Genomic DNA, 19,180 nt, shown 5'->3' with positions numbered 1-19,180 from the left:
ACCCTTCTGCCAGGCCGAGTTGATAGCAGCAAGGGCCGGGTTCAGTACAAAGGAGTTCCCTCTCATCAAAGCAAATGCAAAAGTGGCTCGAGCCCCCACCCAGTGACCTGGGAAAATCTTACGCACACCCCTGGGCACCTCAAAGAGGCAATACTTCCCCTCTCGCAAGCACAGAGTCTTCGTGTAGCAGAGAATCTTTAATAACATGAGGTAAATGACATCAGCATTACATTGGGAAAACACCACAACTAGAGTTCATCAACCAAACCATGAGCAAAGACCCGCCCCAGCAAATTGGGCCATGTCCTTTCCCTCGGGTTCTTGAGTCCAACAACCCAAACGTCTCGAGTCCAGCAACCCAAAAATCACCCAAAGTCCAAAAAGTCCAACAACGCAAAAGTCCAGCCTCAGAGTTCAAAAGTTTATCTGTAGAGTGTTACTCCCTAGTGTGGGTGAAAATGTGTGTGTGTGTGGGGGGGGAGAGGTAAGGGGCACCTTACATAATTTGAAGCTGACTGTCCTGCAGCTTCACTCTGATCTGCCCCACAAGCTGCTCCGCTCCACCAGCCGTCCCACAAACCACTCTGCTCTGCAAGCAGCTCCCGCCATCCCACGAACTTCTCCGCTCAGCATCCCACAAGCAGCTCCCATCATCTGCTCTGCTCCACTCTGCAATAGATCTTCAGGCTCCCAACTACTTAACACAGTGCTCAGTGATTTCAGCTTTTAGTAATTTTAGCTCTTTAGCGATTTCAGCTTGTAGTAGTGGGAGCCTTAGTGCTGGGGCACCATAAGGCCAAAGTGAATTCAGCTCAGCACCTGTAGCTAGACTCCTAACAGACCCAAAATTAGCTCTGATGTTCCACAGTGGAGAGAGACAGAGGTGCAATTGATGTTTCAGGCCCTCACAAAGGGGCCTACACCACCAGGCACTAATACCTACCTCCAACCTCTCTCTCAATTCACAGTTTTGGAACCCATGTCCCTTGCCTAGTGAGTGCTACTTAATTGATGGTGAGTCACTCCATGATAACAAAAGGTGCAGTTCCATTGTCCTTGATTCCCATAATCAGTATAATAACAATTTATTCTTCCTGCCCCAATAACAGAGACACTGGGGATCCCACAGTAGCCAAAGTGACCCTTTGGGCAGCCATGGCCTCACTCTAGGCGGGGTGGGTGTGCCTATACAAATGAGATTGGCCCCTGAAGTTCTTTTCCAGAGCTTTCAGAGTAGCAGCCGTGTTAGTCTGTATTCGCAAAAAGAAAAGGAGGACTTGTGGCACCTTAGAGACTAACCAATTTATTTGAGCATAAGCTTTCGTGAGCTACAGCTCACTTCATCGGATGCATTCAGTGGAAAATACAGTGAGGAGATTTATGTACACACAGAACATGAAAAAATGGGTGTTATCATACACACTGTAAGGAGAGTGATCACTTAAGATAAGCTATTACCAGCAGGAGAGCGGGGGGTGGGGGGGAAGAGAGAAGAAAACCTTTTGTAGTGATAATCAAGGTGGGCCATTTCCAGCACTTAACAGGAATGCCTGAGGAGCAGTGGGGGGGAAATAAACATGGGGAAATAGTTTTACTTTGTTTCATGAGCCATCCACTCCCAGTCTCTATTCAAGCCTAAGTTAATTGTATCCAGTTTGCAAATTAATTCAAATTCAGCAGTTTCTGGTTGGAGTCTGTTTTTGAAGGTTTTTGGTTGTAATGTTGCAACCTTTAGGTCTGTAATCGAATGACCAGAGAGATTGAAGTGTTCTCCGACTGGTTTATGAATGTTATAATTCTTGACATCTGATTTGTGTCCATTTATTATTTTATAAGAATAAAACTGTTCGGTTTGGCCAATGTACATGGCAGAGGGGCATTACTGGCACATACTGACATATATCACATTGGTAGATGTGCAGGTGAACGAGCCTCTGATAGTGTGGCTGATGTGATTAGGCCCTATGATGGTGTCCCCTGAATAGATATGGGGACACAGTTGGCAACGAGGTTTGTTGCAAGGACAGGTTCCTGGGTTAGTGGTTCTATTGAGTGGTGTGTGGTTGCTGGTGAGTATTTGCCCCTACTCTACTTGTGCTATATTGATGACATCTTCATCATCTGGACCCATGGAAAAGAAGCCCTTGAGGAATTCCACCATGATTTCAACAATTTCCATCCCACCATCAACCTCAACCTGGACCAGTCCACACAAGAGATCCACTTCCTGGATACTATGGTGCTAATAAGCGATGGTCACATAAACAGCACCCTATACCGGAAACCTACTGACCGCTATTCCTACCTACATGCCTCCAGCTTTCACCCTGACCACACCACACGATCCATCGTCTACAGCCAAGCTCTACGATAACAACCGCATTTGCTCCAACCCCTCAGACAGAGACAATCACCTACAAGATCTCTATCAAGCATTCTTATAACTACAATACCCACCTGCTGAAGTGGAAAAACAAATTGACAGAGTCAGAAGAGTACCCAGAAGTCACCTACTACAGGACAGGTCCAACAAAGATAATAACAGAACGTCACTAGCCATCACCTTCAGCCCCCAACTAAAACCTCTCCAACGCATCATCAAGGATCTACAACCTATCCTGAAGGACGACCCAACACTCTCACAAATCTTGGGAGACAGGCCAGTCCTCGCCTACAGACAGACACCCAACCTGGAGCAAATACTCACCAGCAACCACACACCACACAACAGAACCACTAACCCAGGAACCTATCCTTGCAACAAAGCCCGTTGCCAACTGTGCCCACATATCTATTCAGGGGACACCATCATAGGGCCTAATCACGTCAGCCACACTATCAAAGGCTCGTTCACCTGCACATCTACCAATGTGATATACGCCATCATCTGCCAGCAATGCCCCTCTGTCATGTACATTGGTCAAACTGGACAGTCTCTATGTAAAAGAATAAATTGACACAAATCAGACATCAAGAATTATAACATTCAAAAACCAGTCGGAGAACACTTCAATCTCTCTGGTCACTCAATTACAGACCTAGAGGTTGCAATATTACAACAAAAAGACTTCAAAAACAGACTCCAACGAGAGACTGCTGAATTGGAATTAATTTGCAAACTGGATACAATTAACTTAGGCTTGAATAGATACTGGGAGTGGATGGCTCATGACACAAAGTATAACTATTTCCCCATGTTTATTTCCCACCCCCCCCCTGCTCCTCAGACATTCCTGTTAACTGCTGGAAATGGCCCACCTTGATTATCACTACAAAAGGTTTTCTTCCCCCCTGCCCCCCACTCTCCTGCTGATAATAGCTCATCTTAAGTGATCACTCTCCTTATAGTGTGTATGATAACACCCATTTTTTCATGTTCTGTGTGTATATAAATCTCCCCACTCTATTTTCCACTGAATGCACTGATGAAGTGAGCTGTAGCTCACAAAAGCTTATGCTCAAATAAATCGGTTAGTCTCTAAGGTGCCACTAGTACTCCTTCTCTTTTTTCCACAGCTTGCCACACCTCACCACCAGATGTCAGGGTGGAGCTCATCCTGACTCTGCTTACACAATGAAACCCAGGCTAGAGAGTCTGTGCTATAGGGAGTTCCCCATTCACCCAGTTGCTCAAAATGTGAGAATGGGAAAAATCTAAACCTTTGCCAAACATGTGCTGGGGAGGAATCCCAGCTGGAACATATCTCCGAGAAAAGACCTGGGCATCATCCAGTCTCTATAAAGCATATAGCAGATGTAAAGGGGATAGCCGAGACTGGGGAGGATGCCATATGCAGACAGATTGGAATGCCCGGGATGGTTTAGTTAAGAGAAGGGACAAATAAGGGGGCATATGATGGAGGAGAACAAAATAAAGAATGGAAGTGATTATATTCAAATGGACAAACAGAGAACAGTTCCCAACCAGTAATATCTGTAGATACTTAGGGCAGGTCTACATTATGGCGGGGATCGACACTGTGAGATCGATCTATTGGGGGTTGATTTATTATGTCTAGTCTAGACACGATAAATTGATCCCCAAGCGCTCTCCAGTTGACTCTTGTACTCCACCGCGTCGAGAGGCGCAGGCGGAGTCTACAGAGGAATGGGAGCAGTTGACTCTCTGCCATGAAGATATCGCAGTAAGTCAATCTAAGTACATCGACTTCAGCTATGCTATTCTCGTAGGTAAAGTTGCGTATCTTAGATCGATTCGCCCCCCCCACCCTCCCGCCAGGTGTAGACCTGGGCTTAGTGCTTCAAAAAGGTTTATTCCACAAAGCTGAAGAAATTATCAGCAAAGCTGTTTGGGAGGAATAATTTAGAAAAAATGTGAATGAACATTGCCAGTTCTTTAAGAAGATTCCACATTTAAGAAAGTGGACAACTTTGGCTAAAAACGTGGTTCGTGGCAAAGTGAAGGCAAAAATTAGGGGAGAAAAAGCAATAAATAATAAATGGGGAAAAGGGAAAAAAAGATAAAAAACAATACAAATTGGAAGTTATGGAAATTGAAAGGAGCAGTATAAGGTACTCGTATCACATGAGATGTTAAAATACTTTCCAGGTCATTAGCAGTCAAGGAGGATGAGAAAGAGCATCCACAGTAGAACCATAGAGTTATGAACACCAGATATCCAAACATCTCATTCGGAACCAGAAGTATGCAATCAGGCAGCAGCAGAGCCAAAAGAAAAAAAAAAGGCAAATACAGGGCAGTTTTGTGTTAAACATAAATGACAAAAAAAATAAAGGGAACGTTTAAAAAAAACTTTTTAAAATTTTTTTTAAAAATTTTGACATGTAACAGTGACAAAAGAAAATTGTTTACATAATGTGTATTTGGCCTGTGGAACTCCTTGCCACAGACATTATTGGAGCACAGAGCTAGCTGAATGGGATTCACAAACGGATGGGTCATTGTAGGTGATGCTGGTGGCACCACCGTTAGCTAAGGCAGCCTGACAACTTTGATTAGAAAACCTGATTTTCAGTTGCTGAGAAGTTTACCAAACTTTAACTGTTTGGACTGAAATTTCCCATGCTGCATGTCTGCTTCCGGCTGAAGTGTTTTTTGAAAGTTTCACTGACTGTTTTTTTGAAAGTTTCAGGCATAACAGTTCAGCCGACTTCTCGAATGAAACGGGGAGAAAAGATGTTTTGCCCATGTTGCAAAATTGGAATCGTTGTTGTTCTGGTGAGGATCCCTCGCGCCTCCATGTTTTCCAGGAAATAAAAGTCAGGTAACAGCCCCCCACCGCCCCCATCCCGAGTTAACAGCAAGAGCCCTGAATGGCAAGAGCAGGAAGTGATAATGTCTGTGCATTAACAAACCTCCGGCTCCTGAGGTGTTTACTCAAATTCTTACTCCAAGGGGAGTTTTGCCTCCACAAGGTCTAAGCAAACCACATACCCCAGATGCAGAATTTGGCCCTCTATTGTACATCTACTAACACCTTTCATCCTGAAAAATCCACAGTAGCACTGAAATGCAGCTGCCTTGGGGCTGGAGGCCATCAGCCAGGGGAGGGGGGCTGTCATAAATATAAAGGGAAGGGTAAACCCATTAAAATCCCTCCTGGCCAGAGGAAAAATCCTCTCACCTGTAAAGGGTTAAGAAGTTAAAGGTAACCTCGCTGGCACCTGACCAAAATGACCAAGGAGGAGACAAGATATTTTCAAAAGCTGGGAGGAAGGAGAGAAACAAAGGGTCTCTGTCTGTCGGTATGCTGCTTTTGCCGGGGATAGAACAGGAATGGAGTCTTAGAACTTTTAGTAAGTAATCTAGCTAGGTATGCGTTAGATTATGATTTCTTTAAATTGCTGAGAAAAGAACTGTGCTGAATAGAATGACTATTTCTGTCTGTGTGTCTTTTTTGTAACTTAAGGTTTTGCCTAGAGGGATTTTCTATGTTTTGAATCTAATTACCCTGTAAGGTATCTACCATCCTGATTTTACAGGGGTGATTCCTTTACTTCTATTTACTTCTATTTCTATTAAAAGTCTTCTTGTAAGAAAACTGAATGCTTTTTCACTGTTCTCAGATCCAAGGGTTTGGGTCTGTGGTCACCTATGCAAATTGGTGAGGATTTTTACCAAACCTTTCCCAGGAAGTGGGGTGCAAGGGTTGGGAGGATTTTTGGGGGTAAGACGTGTCCAAACTACGTTTCCCAGTAAACCCAGTTAGAGTTTGGTGGTGGCAGTGGATATTCCAAGGACAAAGGATAAAATTAATTTGTACCTTGGGGAAGTTTTAACCTAAGCTGGTGAAAGTAAACTTAGGATGTTTTCATGCAGGTCCCCACATCTGTACCCTAGAGTTCAGAGTGGGGGAGGAACCTTGACAGGGACAAAGAACAGAGGGACAAATTTGGCCAGGGATACTGGAGCAAACTCATCACCTGTGGCAAGAGCCCGGGGATGTTTAATGGCTGTGCAGAGCAAAAACGCAGACAGATTTACTTTCTATCCCAGCACGCCCATGTTGCACTGGATTTGCTGAGCAGCTGAGCTCCTCAGCGAGAGATGGGTACCTGTGAATCCTGAGATGGAAGCGCCTTCCCTGGGAATCCCCCTCAGGTAGCCGTGTCCCACACCTCTCTCACCCCAGCATCTGCAGCAGCATCCCACGCCGAGAGCCAACACAGGGCTGAGCACCATTTATAATATAGCTCTGCAATCCCACGGGGGTTCAATCAGCCTCTATTGGAGAAGCGGCATGTGAATGTAAACAGGCTGGAGACAGGCCTGTCTGCGCTTCTGTGCTACTTATCCAGCTTTAGAAATAAACAGCAATTAAGGGATCTTCCCAAAGGGAGGTGAGAACTCTTGGGCTCTCCTCTGAGTCACAGAGGAATTGACTGCTCTGTGCATTTGTGTATATTTAAAAATTATAGTTGATTACAAAGAAAATTAGGGATAATGCCTAGATCCGCTCAGGGTATGATACCCTGTAAATGGCCAGGATGGCTGGGTAGATAGTAGACAGACAGATCTGGAGAGAGATTACTCAGGGCAGACAAAAATACTTTGTGCAGGCACACCGGGCTGTCACTAAAGGATCAGACATCAGTAATTCTCATCAGTAACCAGGGTGGATAAAAATCAATGATTTAAAAAAAAAATAAAAAAAATCAGATTTTTTTGATAACATTTTTTGAGGAAAAAACCTGTCTAAAGGTAGTTTTAATTATGATACTTTAAAACTCAAAGATATCTCATCATGGAAAAGTTTTGTAAATGAGTTCCAATCGTTCATGGATTAGGGGCTCAATCTTATGGGGTTCCACAGGCTTCTGTACAGATTATTTAGGTTAAACTTTCTATGGGACTCCATGCTCAGTCTAGAAGACACCATCAGAGATGTTTAGTTTTGCGGTTCTCAAACTGTGGATTTGTGTCTCCAGAGGTAACATGCTTGTTAACAGCAAAAATGTTTTAAGATAAATAAATGATCTCTAGAGGTGAGAAATAATAGACCTCAACTCTATTGTTCCTCTGCAAATTTGTGAACACAGAGTCAATCCCTTACCTCTCTCTAAAAGTGCAAAGATTCAGAAAGTTCAATGAATAGATAAATGTGAGACACGAGGGACATATACTTGTTTTGTTATAATATTAGATGTTTTCTGTTGAAGAAAAGAAAACAGAATACTTAACATTGTTGATTTAGTTAAATAAAACAATTTAAATATCTGTCTGGTGGTGTTCTCCAAATATTATTAAAATCCTCCAAATATTAATGATTAGCCTGTTGAACTGGAGATAGTTCACCTCCCAATGAGTTCATAAATATCTGCTTCAATTACCGAACAATCATTCATATTCTGATATAGCTGTAAAACTAATCTGAAAAGTTTCAGAATAAATCACTGTCTAAAAATCTATAGTGTGTACCTTCTAAAAACAAAACCTCCATCTATCTCTGAGTTGTGAAGAATATGTCTTAACAAGAATGCACTTTTATGTAGAAATCCATGATTGAATTGAGTCTTCCTGACTTTAAATTGTGATTTAAATCAAATCCACCCTGTCAGTAACTACCATCATCTTGTGCAGCACCTTTCACTGAAGGATCTTGAAAATCCCTAACAAAGGAAAGTCACTATGAACATATCACCATTATACAACTTGCTAAACTGAGGCAGAGGGAGACATGAATTGGCCAGGGTCACACAGAGAATTTGTGGCAGGATGACAGAACCCAGGAGTCTCGGCTTCTATGGTCTCTCCTTCACACCAAGAGGGAAATGGACTCCCGCTCTGTCAGGGACTGTTCATTGGATGGGATGCAGAGGAAAGCCTGGAAGAGGGAGCCTGAGCCTTTGCCATCCTCTCAAGGTGAATCTGATGTTTTCAGAACTAGCTGGGGTTGGCGAGATCCCCGTTCCTGCGAGGTGTGAACTCCAGGACTCCACTTCCGCTCCCACTGAGAAATCAGCCAAGGTATCACAGCCATTGGAACAAGCTCAATAAAACAAGCTTCAGGGCAACAAGCTCAATAAAACCAACACCCACAGAATGTTTCTGTAGATAAAGTGCAGCTGGGGGCCTGACTTGGGCACAGAGGCCTCGCCCTCCCCACAAAGCTGCCCTGGAACAAGGGTGCCCTGTAGGCAGGGTAGAGACTGGAGTATTGTTTACATTGATTTGTTCTCTCCCTCTTGGTTCATTTCCTCCCAGTCTCTCCCAGGTGGAACTGAAATTGAATGTTCCAGGCTGAGTCACACTTTCCAGGAGTGCCCCAGCTGGAGGGCACTTGCATTCCCACAGCTGAGCTCTCTTCCTGTTCATCTGGCTAATCAGGGTATTTCTCTCATGCGGAGCATCTGGATTTTTGAGCACTGGAATGAGACTGAATGACTTCTCCTGTGCGAGCCCAGCAACGGTGCTGTGTCCACCTGTATTCAAGTTACTAACACTCTGGAGCTGGCAAGCATGGTTTGACCTTCCTCTGTAGCTAATGGCAAAGTGTGTGTGTGTGGTAGGCCCTGATTTGTCTGAATTATTTGATGGTTATTTGTTGATTATTTATGATCATTATCTGTGTTTTGGAAGCCTCCAGACAGCCCGCTCCAGTCTTGGTATCAGAGGGGAGACCAGAGGAGAGGGCAGAGAAAAGAGATCTGTGGTGAAGGAAGGAAGGTGCTATCCTAGAGATGGAACAACTGAAAGCCCATTTCCGTATCTGAAGTTAGGAATATTGACTAATGTATCTGTATCCACATTAGTCTCCACCCACAAGAGAAAGTCTATTTAAACCCCTTGGAGACCCCCCATTTGGTCTTCAGCTGGCTAAAGAGAGAGCCTCTCCACCCCCAAGGATACCTGAAAGAAACTGGAACAAAGGACAGTAACTAGAAGGAGCTTCGTCTGTAAAAGAAAGCTTACTGGAGCTGGTGAGGTTTTTATCTGTATTCAGTTTTATTACAGTACTAGACACAGACTTGCGTGTTTTATTTTATTTTGCTTGTTAATTCACTTTGTTCTGTCTGTTACTGCTTGTCCCACTTAAATCCTACTTTGTGTATTTAATAAAATCATGTTTTACTTATTAATTAACCCAGAGTATGTATTAATACCTGGGGTGAAGGTATGGGGGGGCAACGCTCTATCAGTGTTACAGAGGGCAAACAATTTATGAGTTTACCCTGTATAAACCTGGATTTTTGTTGTTGTTGTGTTGTTTTGTTTTGTTTTTTTGCCTTCCTATGGGGCATGGGTCACTTGCTGGAGGAATCTCTGCACCATGAAGTCTTTAAACCATGATTTGAGGACTTCAATAGCTCAGACATAGGTGAGAGGTTTTTTGCAGGAGTGGGTGGGTGAGATTCTGTGGCCTGCGTTGTGCAGGAGGTGAGACTAGATGATCATAATGATTCCTTCTGACCTTAATATCTATGAATCTCCCGGCTGACATTTTCAACCCAGGAATCAATCCCTGCAACAAACCCCATTGCCAACGCTGTCCGCATATCTAGCATCAGAGAGTATCAATAGAGCATTTATTAGATGGAGTGAGAACTGGCTAATTGATAGGTCTTGAATGGAGATGTCCATGGGGAATACTCATCCAAAGGGGGGATTTTCTAGTGGTTCACATGGGTTCTAAGGCACCTAACTTCCACTGATTTGGGCTTCTAGGAGCCTGGATGATGAGCTAGAGATAGGTGCCTATTTCCACATGGGACTGTCCGCTATGAGCCCTCTCCTGGAGCGAGGTGCCTAGGACAGGTCAGCACATTTCCTTAGGGACCCAAGAGAGTCGTGGGAGAACAAGATCCAAAATCTCTGCTCTACTTGATTCGGAGCAGGGACAGAAACACAGGTCTCCCATGTCACACGTGTGCCCTGAACAGCAGGCAAATGGCTTTCTGGGTGGAGCTCTCAGTCCCCGTGGCTGGAGCTGTTCCATTTTGCACAAATAAACTTTCAGTGGACCAGGGATTTGAAAGTGGGTTTCCCAAATTCCAGGTGTGGGTGCTAAACCTCTGGGCTGTGGGATATTCTGAGGGTGCAAACACACGGACGCACATGCAAACACACACAGAACTACATGAGTGCACGCACGCACACACACACACACACCCGGACGCACACACACAGGTGCACATGCAGACATAAACATGTGTACACCCGGACGCACATGCACACATGCAGATGGACACACATGCACACACACACGGACGCACGTGCACACAGACATGGACCACATTCACACACACACACACACAAACACACACATACAGATGCATGTGCACATACACATGAGTGCGCAGACCTGGACACACAAACACATGGACCCACGTGCACACATACACAAAGACTCACACACACACGCACACAAAATATATTCCTGACCTTCACGGCCCCATTCAGGAGGTGTGGTCTGAGAACCCCTAACCGATCAGGTCTGCTGGGGAGATAGGTGGGTCAGGGAGCAGAGCCTTGAAGGAATAGGGGGTAGGGCGTAGAATCACAGAATATCAGGGTTGGAAGGGACCTCAGGAGGTCATCTAGTCCAACCCCCTGCTCAAAGCAGGACCAATCCCCAATTAAATCATCCCAGCCAGGGCTTTGTCAAGCCTGACCTTAAAAACCTCTAAGGAAGGAGATTCCACCACCTCCCTAGGTAACGCATTCCAGTGTTTCACCACCCTCTTAGTGAAAAAGTTTTTCCTAATATCCAACCTAAACCTCCCACACTGCAACTTGAGACCCTTACTCCTTGTTCTGTCATCAGCTACCACTGAGAAGAGTCTAGATCCATCCTCTTTGGAACCCCCCTTCCAGGTAGTTGAAAGCAGCTATCAAATCCCCCCTCGTTCTTCTCTTCTGCAGGCTAAACAATCCCAATTCCCTCAGCCTCTCCTCATAAGTCATGTGTTCCAGACCCCTCATCATTTTTGTTGCCCTTCGCTGGACTCTCTCCAATTTATCCACATCCTTCTTGTAGTGTGGGGCCCAAAACTGGACACAGTACTCCAGATGAGGCCTCACCAATGTCGAATAGAGGGGAACGATCACGTCCCTCGATCTGCTCGCTATGCCCCTACTTATACATCCCAAAATGCCATTGGCCTTCTTCGCAACAAGGGCACACTGCTGACTCATATCCAGCTTCTCGTCCACTGTCACTCCTAGGTCCTTTTCCGCAGAACTGCTGCCTAGCCATTCGGTGCCTAGTCTGTCGCGGTGCATTGGGTTCTTCCGTCCTAAGTGCAGGACCCTGCACTTGTTCTTGTTGAACCTCATCAGATTTCTTTTGGCCCAATCCTCCAATTTGTCTAGGTAACTTGTACATAGACCGATTCCCCAGTTTGTCACACTGACACAGCACAGAAAGGCCAGGAAAAGACATAATATCACTCTGACTACCAAGTAAGTGATTCAGGGAAGGGGACCCAGCACCATATCACCAGCCAGCTCTGCATGGAGCTCGGTCTGACAGCCAGAGCACCAGGAGAAAACTTTAGGTCCCTTAATGAGTAAAGAGCCGGAGCAGCCTGTCCCAGATCTGTTTGGTCCTTACCCGTAGATGATGGTGTTTAGCATGGGGGGCATCAAGAGGTACACATTGGCAATGAGAACGTGGAAATGGAGGGGCATATTCTGGGCAAATCTGTACATGAGGGAGATGAAGAGACGTAGTATGTAAAAGACTAAGATGGCACAGAGATGGGAGATAGAGGTCTCAAAAGTTTTGAGCCGGGTGTCCGTTGTGGGGAGGCTGAAGATGGCCCTGAGGATCTGGGTATAGGACAGGGAAATAAAACTCACATCCAGACCAATCACACAGAATACCACAAAGAGACCATAATAACTACTGGCACGGGTGTCGGCACAGGCCAGCTTCACCACAGCCATGTGGGCGCAGTACGGCTGGGGGATGATGTTGGTTTTGCAATATGGCCATTGCCTTATCAGGAAGGGAAAGGGCAAAGGAAGCATGCCACCACGCAGCATCATGGCCAGGCCAATCTTGGCCACCACAGAGTTTGTCAGGGTGGTGGAATGTCTCGGATGGCAGACGGCCACATAGCAATCAAAAGCCATGGCCACGAAGATCCCAGACTCCATCACTGAGAAGCAGTGAAGGCAGTATAGCTGGGTGAGGCAGGCCCTGAAATTTATCTCCCTGGAACTGAACCAGTATATTGCCAGCATTTTGGGCATGATGGTCAAAGATACAACCAGGTCACTGACGGCCAGCATGAAAAGAAAATAGTACAGGGGCCCATGGGGACTCGACACAGTCTTCACAATGAGCAGTATGGTGAAGTTCCCCAAGAAGGCTATGGCGTACATGGTCCCGAAGGGGATGGAGATCCAGACATGGGCCTCCTCCAGGCCAGGAACACCCAGCAGGATGAAGGTAGAGGGGTTGGGGAAGTCAGTTGTGTTAAAGTTGGTTGTGTTGGATCCTGACATGGAGCAGGGGAGAAGGTGTCCTACTCTGAGGCAGAACGAAAAGGAGTACTTGTGGCACCTTAGAGACTAACCAATTTATTTGAGCATAAGCTTTCATGAGCTACAGCTCACTTCATCGGATGTATACTGTGGAAAGTACAGAAGATCTTTTTATACACACAAAGCATGAAAAAATGGGTGTTTACCACTGCAAAAGGTTTTCTCTCCCCCCACCCCACTCTCCTGCTGGTAATAGCTTATCTAAAGTGATCACTCTCCTTACAATGTGTATGATATTCAAGGTGGGCCATTTCCAGCACAAATCCAGGGTTTAACAAGAATGTCTGGGGGGGTGGGAGGGTAGGAAAAACAAGGGGAAATAGGTTACCTTGCATAATGACTTAGCCACTCCCAGTCTCTATTCAAGCCTAAGTTAATTGTATCCTATTTGCAAATGAATTCCAATTCAACAGTCTCTCGCTGGAGTCTGGTTTTGAAGTTTTTCTGGTGTAATATCGCAACTTTCATGTCTGTAATCATGTGACCAGAGAGATTAAAGTGTTCTCCGACTGGTTTATGAATGTTATAATTCTTGACATCTGATTTGTGTCCATTTATTCTTTTACGTAGAGACTGTCCAGTTTGACCAATGTACATGGCAGATGGGCATTGCTGGCACATGATGGCATAGATCACATTGGTGGATGTGCAGGTGAACGAGCCTCTGATAGTGTGGCTGATGTGATTAGGCCCTGTGATGGTGTCCCCTGAATAGATATGTGGGCACAGTTGGCAACGGGCTTTGTTGCAAGGATAGGTTCCTGGGTTGGTGGTTCTGTTGTGTGGTATGTGGTTGCTGGTGAGTATTTGCTTCAGGTTGGGGGGCTGTCTGTAGGCAAGGACTGGCCTGTCTCCCAAGATTTGTGAGAGTTTTGGTTTCAGAGTAACAGCCATGTTAGTTTGTATTCGCAAAAAGAAAAGGAATACTTGTGGCACCTTAGAGACTAACCAATTTATTTGAGCATAAGCCGATGAAGTGAGCTGTAGCTCACGAAAGCTTATGCTCAAATAAATTGGTTAGTTTCTAAGGTGCCACAAGTACTCCTTTTCTTTTTGAGAGTTTTGGGTCATCCTTCAGGATAGGTTGTAGATCCTTGATAATGCGTTGGAGGGGTTTTAGTTGGGGGCTGAAGGTGATGGCTAGCGGCGTTCTGTTATTTTCTTTGTTAGGCCTGTCCTGTAGTAGGTGACTTCTGGGAACTCTTCTGGCTCTATCAATCTGTTTCTTCACTTCTGCAGGTGGGTACTGTAGTTGTAAGAATGCTTGATAGAGATCTTGTAGGTGTTTGTCTCTGTCTGAGGGGTTGGAGCAAATGCGGTTGTATCGCAGAGCTTGGCTGTAGACGATGGATCGTGTGGTGTGGTCAGGGTGAAAGCTGGAGGCATGTAGGTAGGAATAGCGGTCAGTAGGTTTCTGGTATAGGGTGGTGTTTATGTGGCCATCATTTATTAGCACTGTAGTGTCCAGGAAGTGGATCTCTTGTGTGGAGTGGACCAGGCTGAGGTTGATGGTGGGATGGAAATTGTTGAAATCATCGTGGAATTCCTCAAGTGCTTGTTTTCCATGGGTCCAGAACAGTGTCTCCTGCATGTACGTATGTTCCCCTGGCTTCCTTTGTGTGCCCAGGATCTATGGTGATGGTAGTAGTACAAATTCCTGGATGGAGAGACAATGTTAATATGAGACACAACATACACTATTGGATGCTTTTCTCATGGGTGAGGCAGATTGGTCGCTCTTCACAACCTGAAAAATTATATTTTCATCATTCAGATAAATGAATTATGAAGAACTGACCCTACTAATGCCAATTCCATATTTTATGGGGCTCCTTGCATCAATAATTCCTACATTTCATGGTCTGAGAAATCTTAATAGGCACCAGCAGTAAACATGAGTGTGGACGCTGGTTATCCATCATTGTTCCTGAATGCAATGAAAGACAGGCTAAGGGGTCCATGCTGTAGGGAGTTCTGCATTCACCTGGTTGCTCAAAACCTGATAGTGGGGAAAAAACAAACCATTGCCAAGACATGTGCCAAGTGAAAATATTCCAACTAGAACATACCTCAGGGAAAAGTCATTGGGAGTAATTGATAGCAGCTCCATGGAAACACCTGCTTGTGCACAGCAGTGGCCAAAACAAAGACAATGTTTGGATGCCTAAGGAATGGGGTGAAGAATAACCTGATCTGGATATGAACTCAGTTTTGGTTACCCAGTCTCTCTAAAAGGGATGCCAGATGCAGACAGATTGAAAAGTCTGTGACTGATTAGTTTAGAGAAGAGACAAAGAAGGGGGCATATGAATGAGGAGAGCCTTATTGCTTCAAATGGGTTAATTCCCCAAAGCTGAAGCAAATTATCAGCAAAACTGATTGGGAGGAAAAATTTAGACAGAAAAATGGGAATGAAAATTTGGAGTTATTTCAGAAGAGTTCATTAGATATTCAAAAAGTCACGATTCCATAGTCAAGAAAATACAGAACTTTGGACAAACCCTGGTTCAGTGGCAAAGTGAAGGCAGCGATGTTAATCTTTCAGAAAAAGGAGATATGTTCAAAAAAAAATTTGTTCTGCATTTGGAAAGAAGCAGTATGATTTCATCCTTTAATGAGAGAACATGTCTGGTTGATCAAAGGAATGATGTGGATACAATAGACTTTGATTTCTCTGAGGCATTTGATTTAGTAGGGGAAAACATCCTGATAAAAATGAACACTGTAGAATATCAGTTGAGCACATGTAAAGTGGACTTAAAACTGCCTAACTGACAGATCCCAGAAAGCAGTTGTCAATGGGCCATTGTCAGCAAATTTTGATGTTTTAGTGGGGTTCTTCAGGGATCAGTTCTATGCCTGATCCTATTCAATATTTTCATCAATGATCTGGAAGCAAACAGAAAACCACTGCAGATAAAATTTGTGTATGATCCAAAGATTGTCAGAATGGTTACAATGGGGAGGCCAGGGCAGGCATACTGATTGATCTGGTGTGTTTTGTTAAGCTGGGCCCATGCAAAGAAAATGTTTTAATACAGTCATATGCAAAGTGATCCTCTCTCAACAGGGAATGCAGGCCTGACCCACAGACTAGGGCAATGTATTAAGGAATTTGGGGACCACAAAAAGGATTTAGGAGTCACTGTGGGCAACCAACTCATTGTGAGCTCCCAATGTGATGATGCAGCCAAAAGGGCTGATGCGATCCTCGTATGCATAAACAAGGGAGTCGTGAGTTGGAGCAGGGGAAGGATTTTATCTCTACACATGTCATAAATATAAAGGGAAGGGTAAACATCTTTAAAATCCCTCCTGGCCAGAGGAAAAACCCTTTCACCTGTAAAGGGTTTAGAAGCTAGGTTAACCTTGCTGGCACCTGACCAAAATGACCAATGAGGGGACAAGATACTTTCAAAGCTGGAGGGGGGGAGAAACAAAGGCTCTCTCTGTCTGTGTGAGGCTTTTGTCGGGGACAGAACAGGAATGGAGTTCTAGAACTTAGTAAGTAATCTAGCTAGATATGCGTTAGATTCTGTTTTGATTAAGTGGCTGATAAAATAAGCTGTGCTGAATGGAATGTATATTCCTGCTTTTGTGTCTTTTTGTAACTTAAGGTTTTGCCTAGAGGGATTCTCTGTGTTTTGAATCTGATTACCCTGTAAGGTATTGACCATCCTGATTTTGCAGAGGTGATTCTTTTACTTTTTCTTCTATTAAAATTCTTCTTTTAAGAACCTGATTGTTTTTTCATTGCTCTTAAGATCCAAGGGTTTGGCTCTGTGTTCACCTATGCAAATTGGTGAGTATTTTTATTCCTTCCCCAGGAAAGGGGGTGTAGGGTTTGGGGAGGATTTTGGGGGGAAAGATGTTTCCAGGCGGGCTTTTTCCCTGTTATATATCTGTTAGACGCTTGGTGATGGCAGCAATAAAGTCCAAGGAAAAAAGGAAAATAGTTTGTACCTTGGGAAGTTTTAACCTAAGCTGGTAAAAATATGTTTAGGGGGTTTTCATGCAGGTTCCCACGTCTGTACCCTAGAGTTCAGAGTGGGGAAGGAACCTTGACAGCACATGGTTAAATGCACTCGTCCAATCGCAGGGTCCATATTTCAAAGGGATATAGGAGCATGTACAGGCATAGAAGTAGGTCTAGTCAAAATCACTGTATAAAAAGGGGTGCCCAAGAATAGCAAATTCAGCTCCCTTTGGGATACTCCAGCGGAAACCCATGCTGACAATCACTCCACGCAAGGGCCAAGAGACTTTGAGAGGGCCGACACACTGTAACACCACCTAGGAGGATGTGAGTGTGTCTATAGTTACAGGTTTCAGAGTAGCAGCCGTGTTCGTCTGTATTCACAAAAAGAACAGGAGGACTTGGGGCGCCTTAGAGACTAACCAATTTATTTGAGCATGAGCTTTCGTGAGCTACAGCTCACTTCATCGGATGCATTCAGTGGAAAATACAGTGGGGAGATTTATATACATAGAGAACATGAAAAAGGGGTGTTTATCATGCACACTGTAAGGAGAGTGATCATTTAAGATGAGCTATTTCCAGCAGGAGGGGGGGAGGCGGGGACACTTTGTTGTGATAATCAAGGTGGGCCATTTCCAGCAGTTAACAAGAACGTCTGAGGAACAGTGGTGGTGGGGGGGAATAAACAAGGGGATATAGTTTTACTTTGTGTAATGACTCAACCACTTCCAGTCTCTACATTACACAAAGTAAAACTATTTCCACTTGTTTATTCCCCCCCACACACAGTTCCTCAGACATTCTTGTTAACTGCGATCACTCTCCTTACAGTGTGCATGATAAAGACCCCTTTTTTCATGTTCTGTGTGTATATAAATCTCCTCACTATTTTCCACTGAATGCATCCGATGAAGTGAGCTGTAGCTCACGAAAGCTCATGCTCAAATAAATTGGTTAGTCTCTAAGGCGCCCCAAGTCCTCCTGTTCTTTTTGTGAATACAGACGAACACGGCTGCTACTCTGAAACCTGTAACTATAGACACACTCACATCCTCCTAGGTGGTGGTACAGTGTGTCGGCCCTCTCAAAGTCTCTTGGCCCTTGCGTGGAGTGATTGTCAGTACGGGTTTCTGCTGGAGTATCCCAAAGGGAGCTGAATTTGCTATTCTTGGGCACCCCTTTTTATACAGTGATTTTGACTAGACCTACTTCTATGCCTGTACATGCTGCCATTGTCCCTCTCTTTCTTATTGGTCGGCCCCTGGAGTCATGAGGGACCCCGGATTCCACAGGCGGCGTAACGTGATGCGCCACCTTCGCTTTGCGGTTAAGGCACGTGTTACGGACAGCGTTGCAGCAATCTTGTGTTTAATTCTAAGCTTTTCTGAATTTGCTTTTGCAATGTCACCAGAATTTTAGGGCATGAGGTCACTCCTGGGCCATTTCTTGTATCTAAGGCCTAAAATAGTTAAGCTAGGTCTTGCTGGTTTTAGCCTACAGTTTCCTTGTGTTTCAGCTTGTCAGATTTCTCACCTAGTTCCATTAAATATTGCTCATTCTTCTGTCTTACTTAATCTTATACTTCTAGAATTCCGTAAATCAATTTTGATTAGCATATAGTGAGTACACCGAATATAACGTGTTGATTAATTAAGTACCAGACAATAAATGAATACTAAACTAAACTGATTGGCTACACTGGGTGTGAGTTATCTTATTATCAAATGATGATTAGATACAAAGTGCCCTGTCACATACATATGACAACATATAGCAATGGTTAATGTGAATATCAACAATCAATTGATAATCAAATCTTATATATAACTTAAAATTTATGCCTAAAAGATTATATGTAACTTAATTTTACCCACACACCATTATTTTACATTATTACTAGGGCTTAGTTACTTCTTTTGGGACTCTTTCAATTGTTGAAGTAATTACCCCTCTGCATTGTGGTACGTGACTGTAATCATAGGGTACTTCTGCAATTTCAGGTCGACTTATGCTGTGTATTTCCTCTTAAGTCTTAACATCTTTATACCCTTCTCTCATATTGTGCCTGGCTGTTGCTGGTGTTGTGACAGTTCATAGACTCATAGAAGATTCGGGTTGGAAGGGACCTCAGGAGGTCATCTCGTCCAACCCCCTGCTCAAAGCAGGACCAATCCCCAACTAAATCATCCCAGCCAGGGCTCTGTCAAGCCAGGCCTTAAAAAACTCTG

The 19,180-nt window shown here is 44.3% G+C and overlaps 1 protein-coding gene across 1 annotated transcript in view; it reads right to left on the bottom strand.

Annotated features, from left to right (window-relative positions):
- Nucleotides 1-19,180, bottom strand: part of LOC311514582 (olfactory receptor 52R1-like) — a gene marked incomplete at both ends in the record, with an annotated part of 34,157 nt that overhangs the window by 659 nt on the left and 14,318 nt on the right. Inside the window, one exon of the mRNA XM_084617149.1 lies at nt 12,284-12,422. Coding sequence (XP_084473275.1) covers nt 12,284-12,422 — 139 coding nt within the window. The remainder of the gene's footprint in view (nt 1-12,283; nt 12,423-19,180) is intronic.

This window comes from Lepidochelys olivacea (assembly GCF_965140295.1).
Source record: "Lepidochelys olivacea isolate rLepOli2 genome assembly, chromosome: 1".
Classification (NCBI taxonomy): domain Eukaryota; kingdom Metazoa; phylum Chordata; order Testudines; family Cheloniidae; genus Lepidochelys; species Lepidochelys olivacea.
Note: the sequence above shows the minus strand (reverse complement) of the source record. Positions and strands in the feature narration are given on the sequence as shown.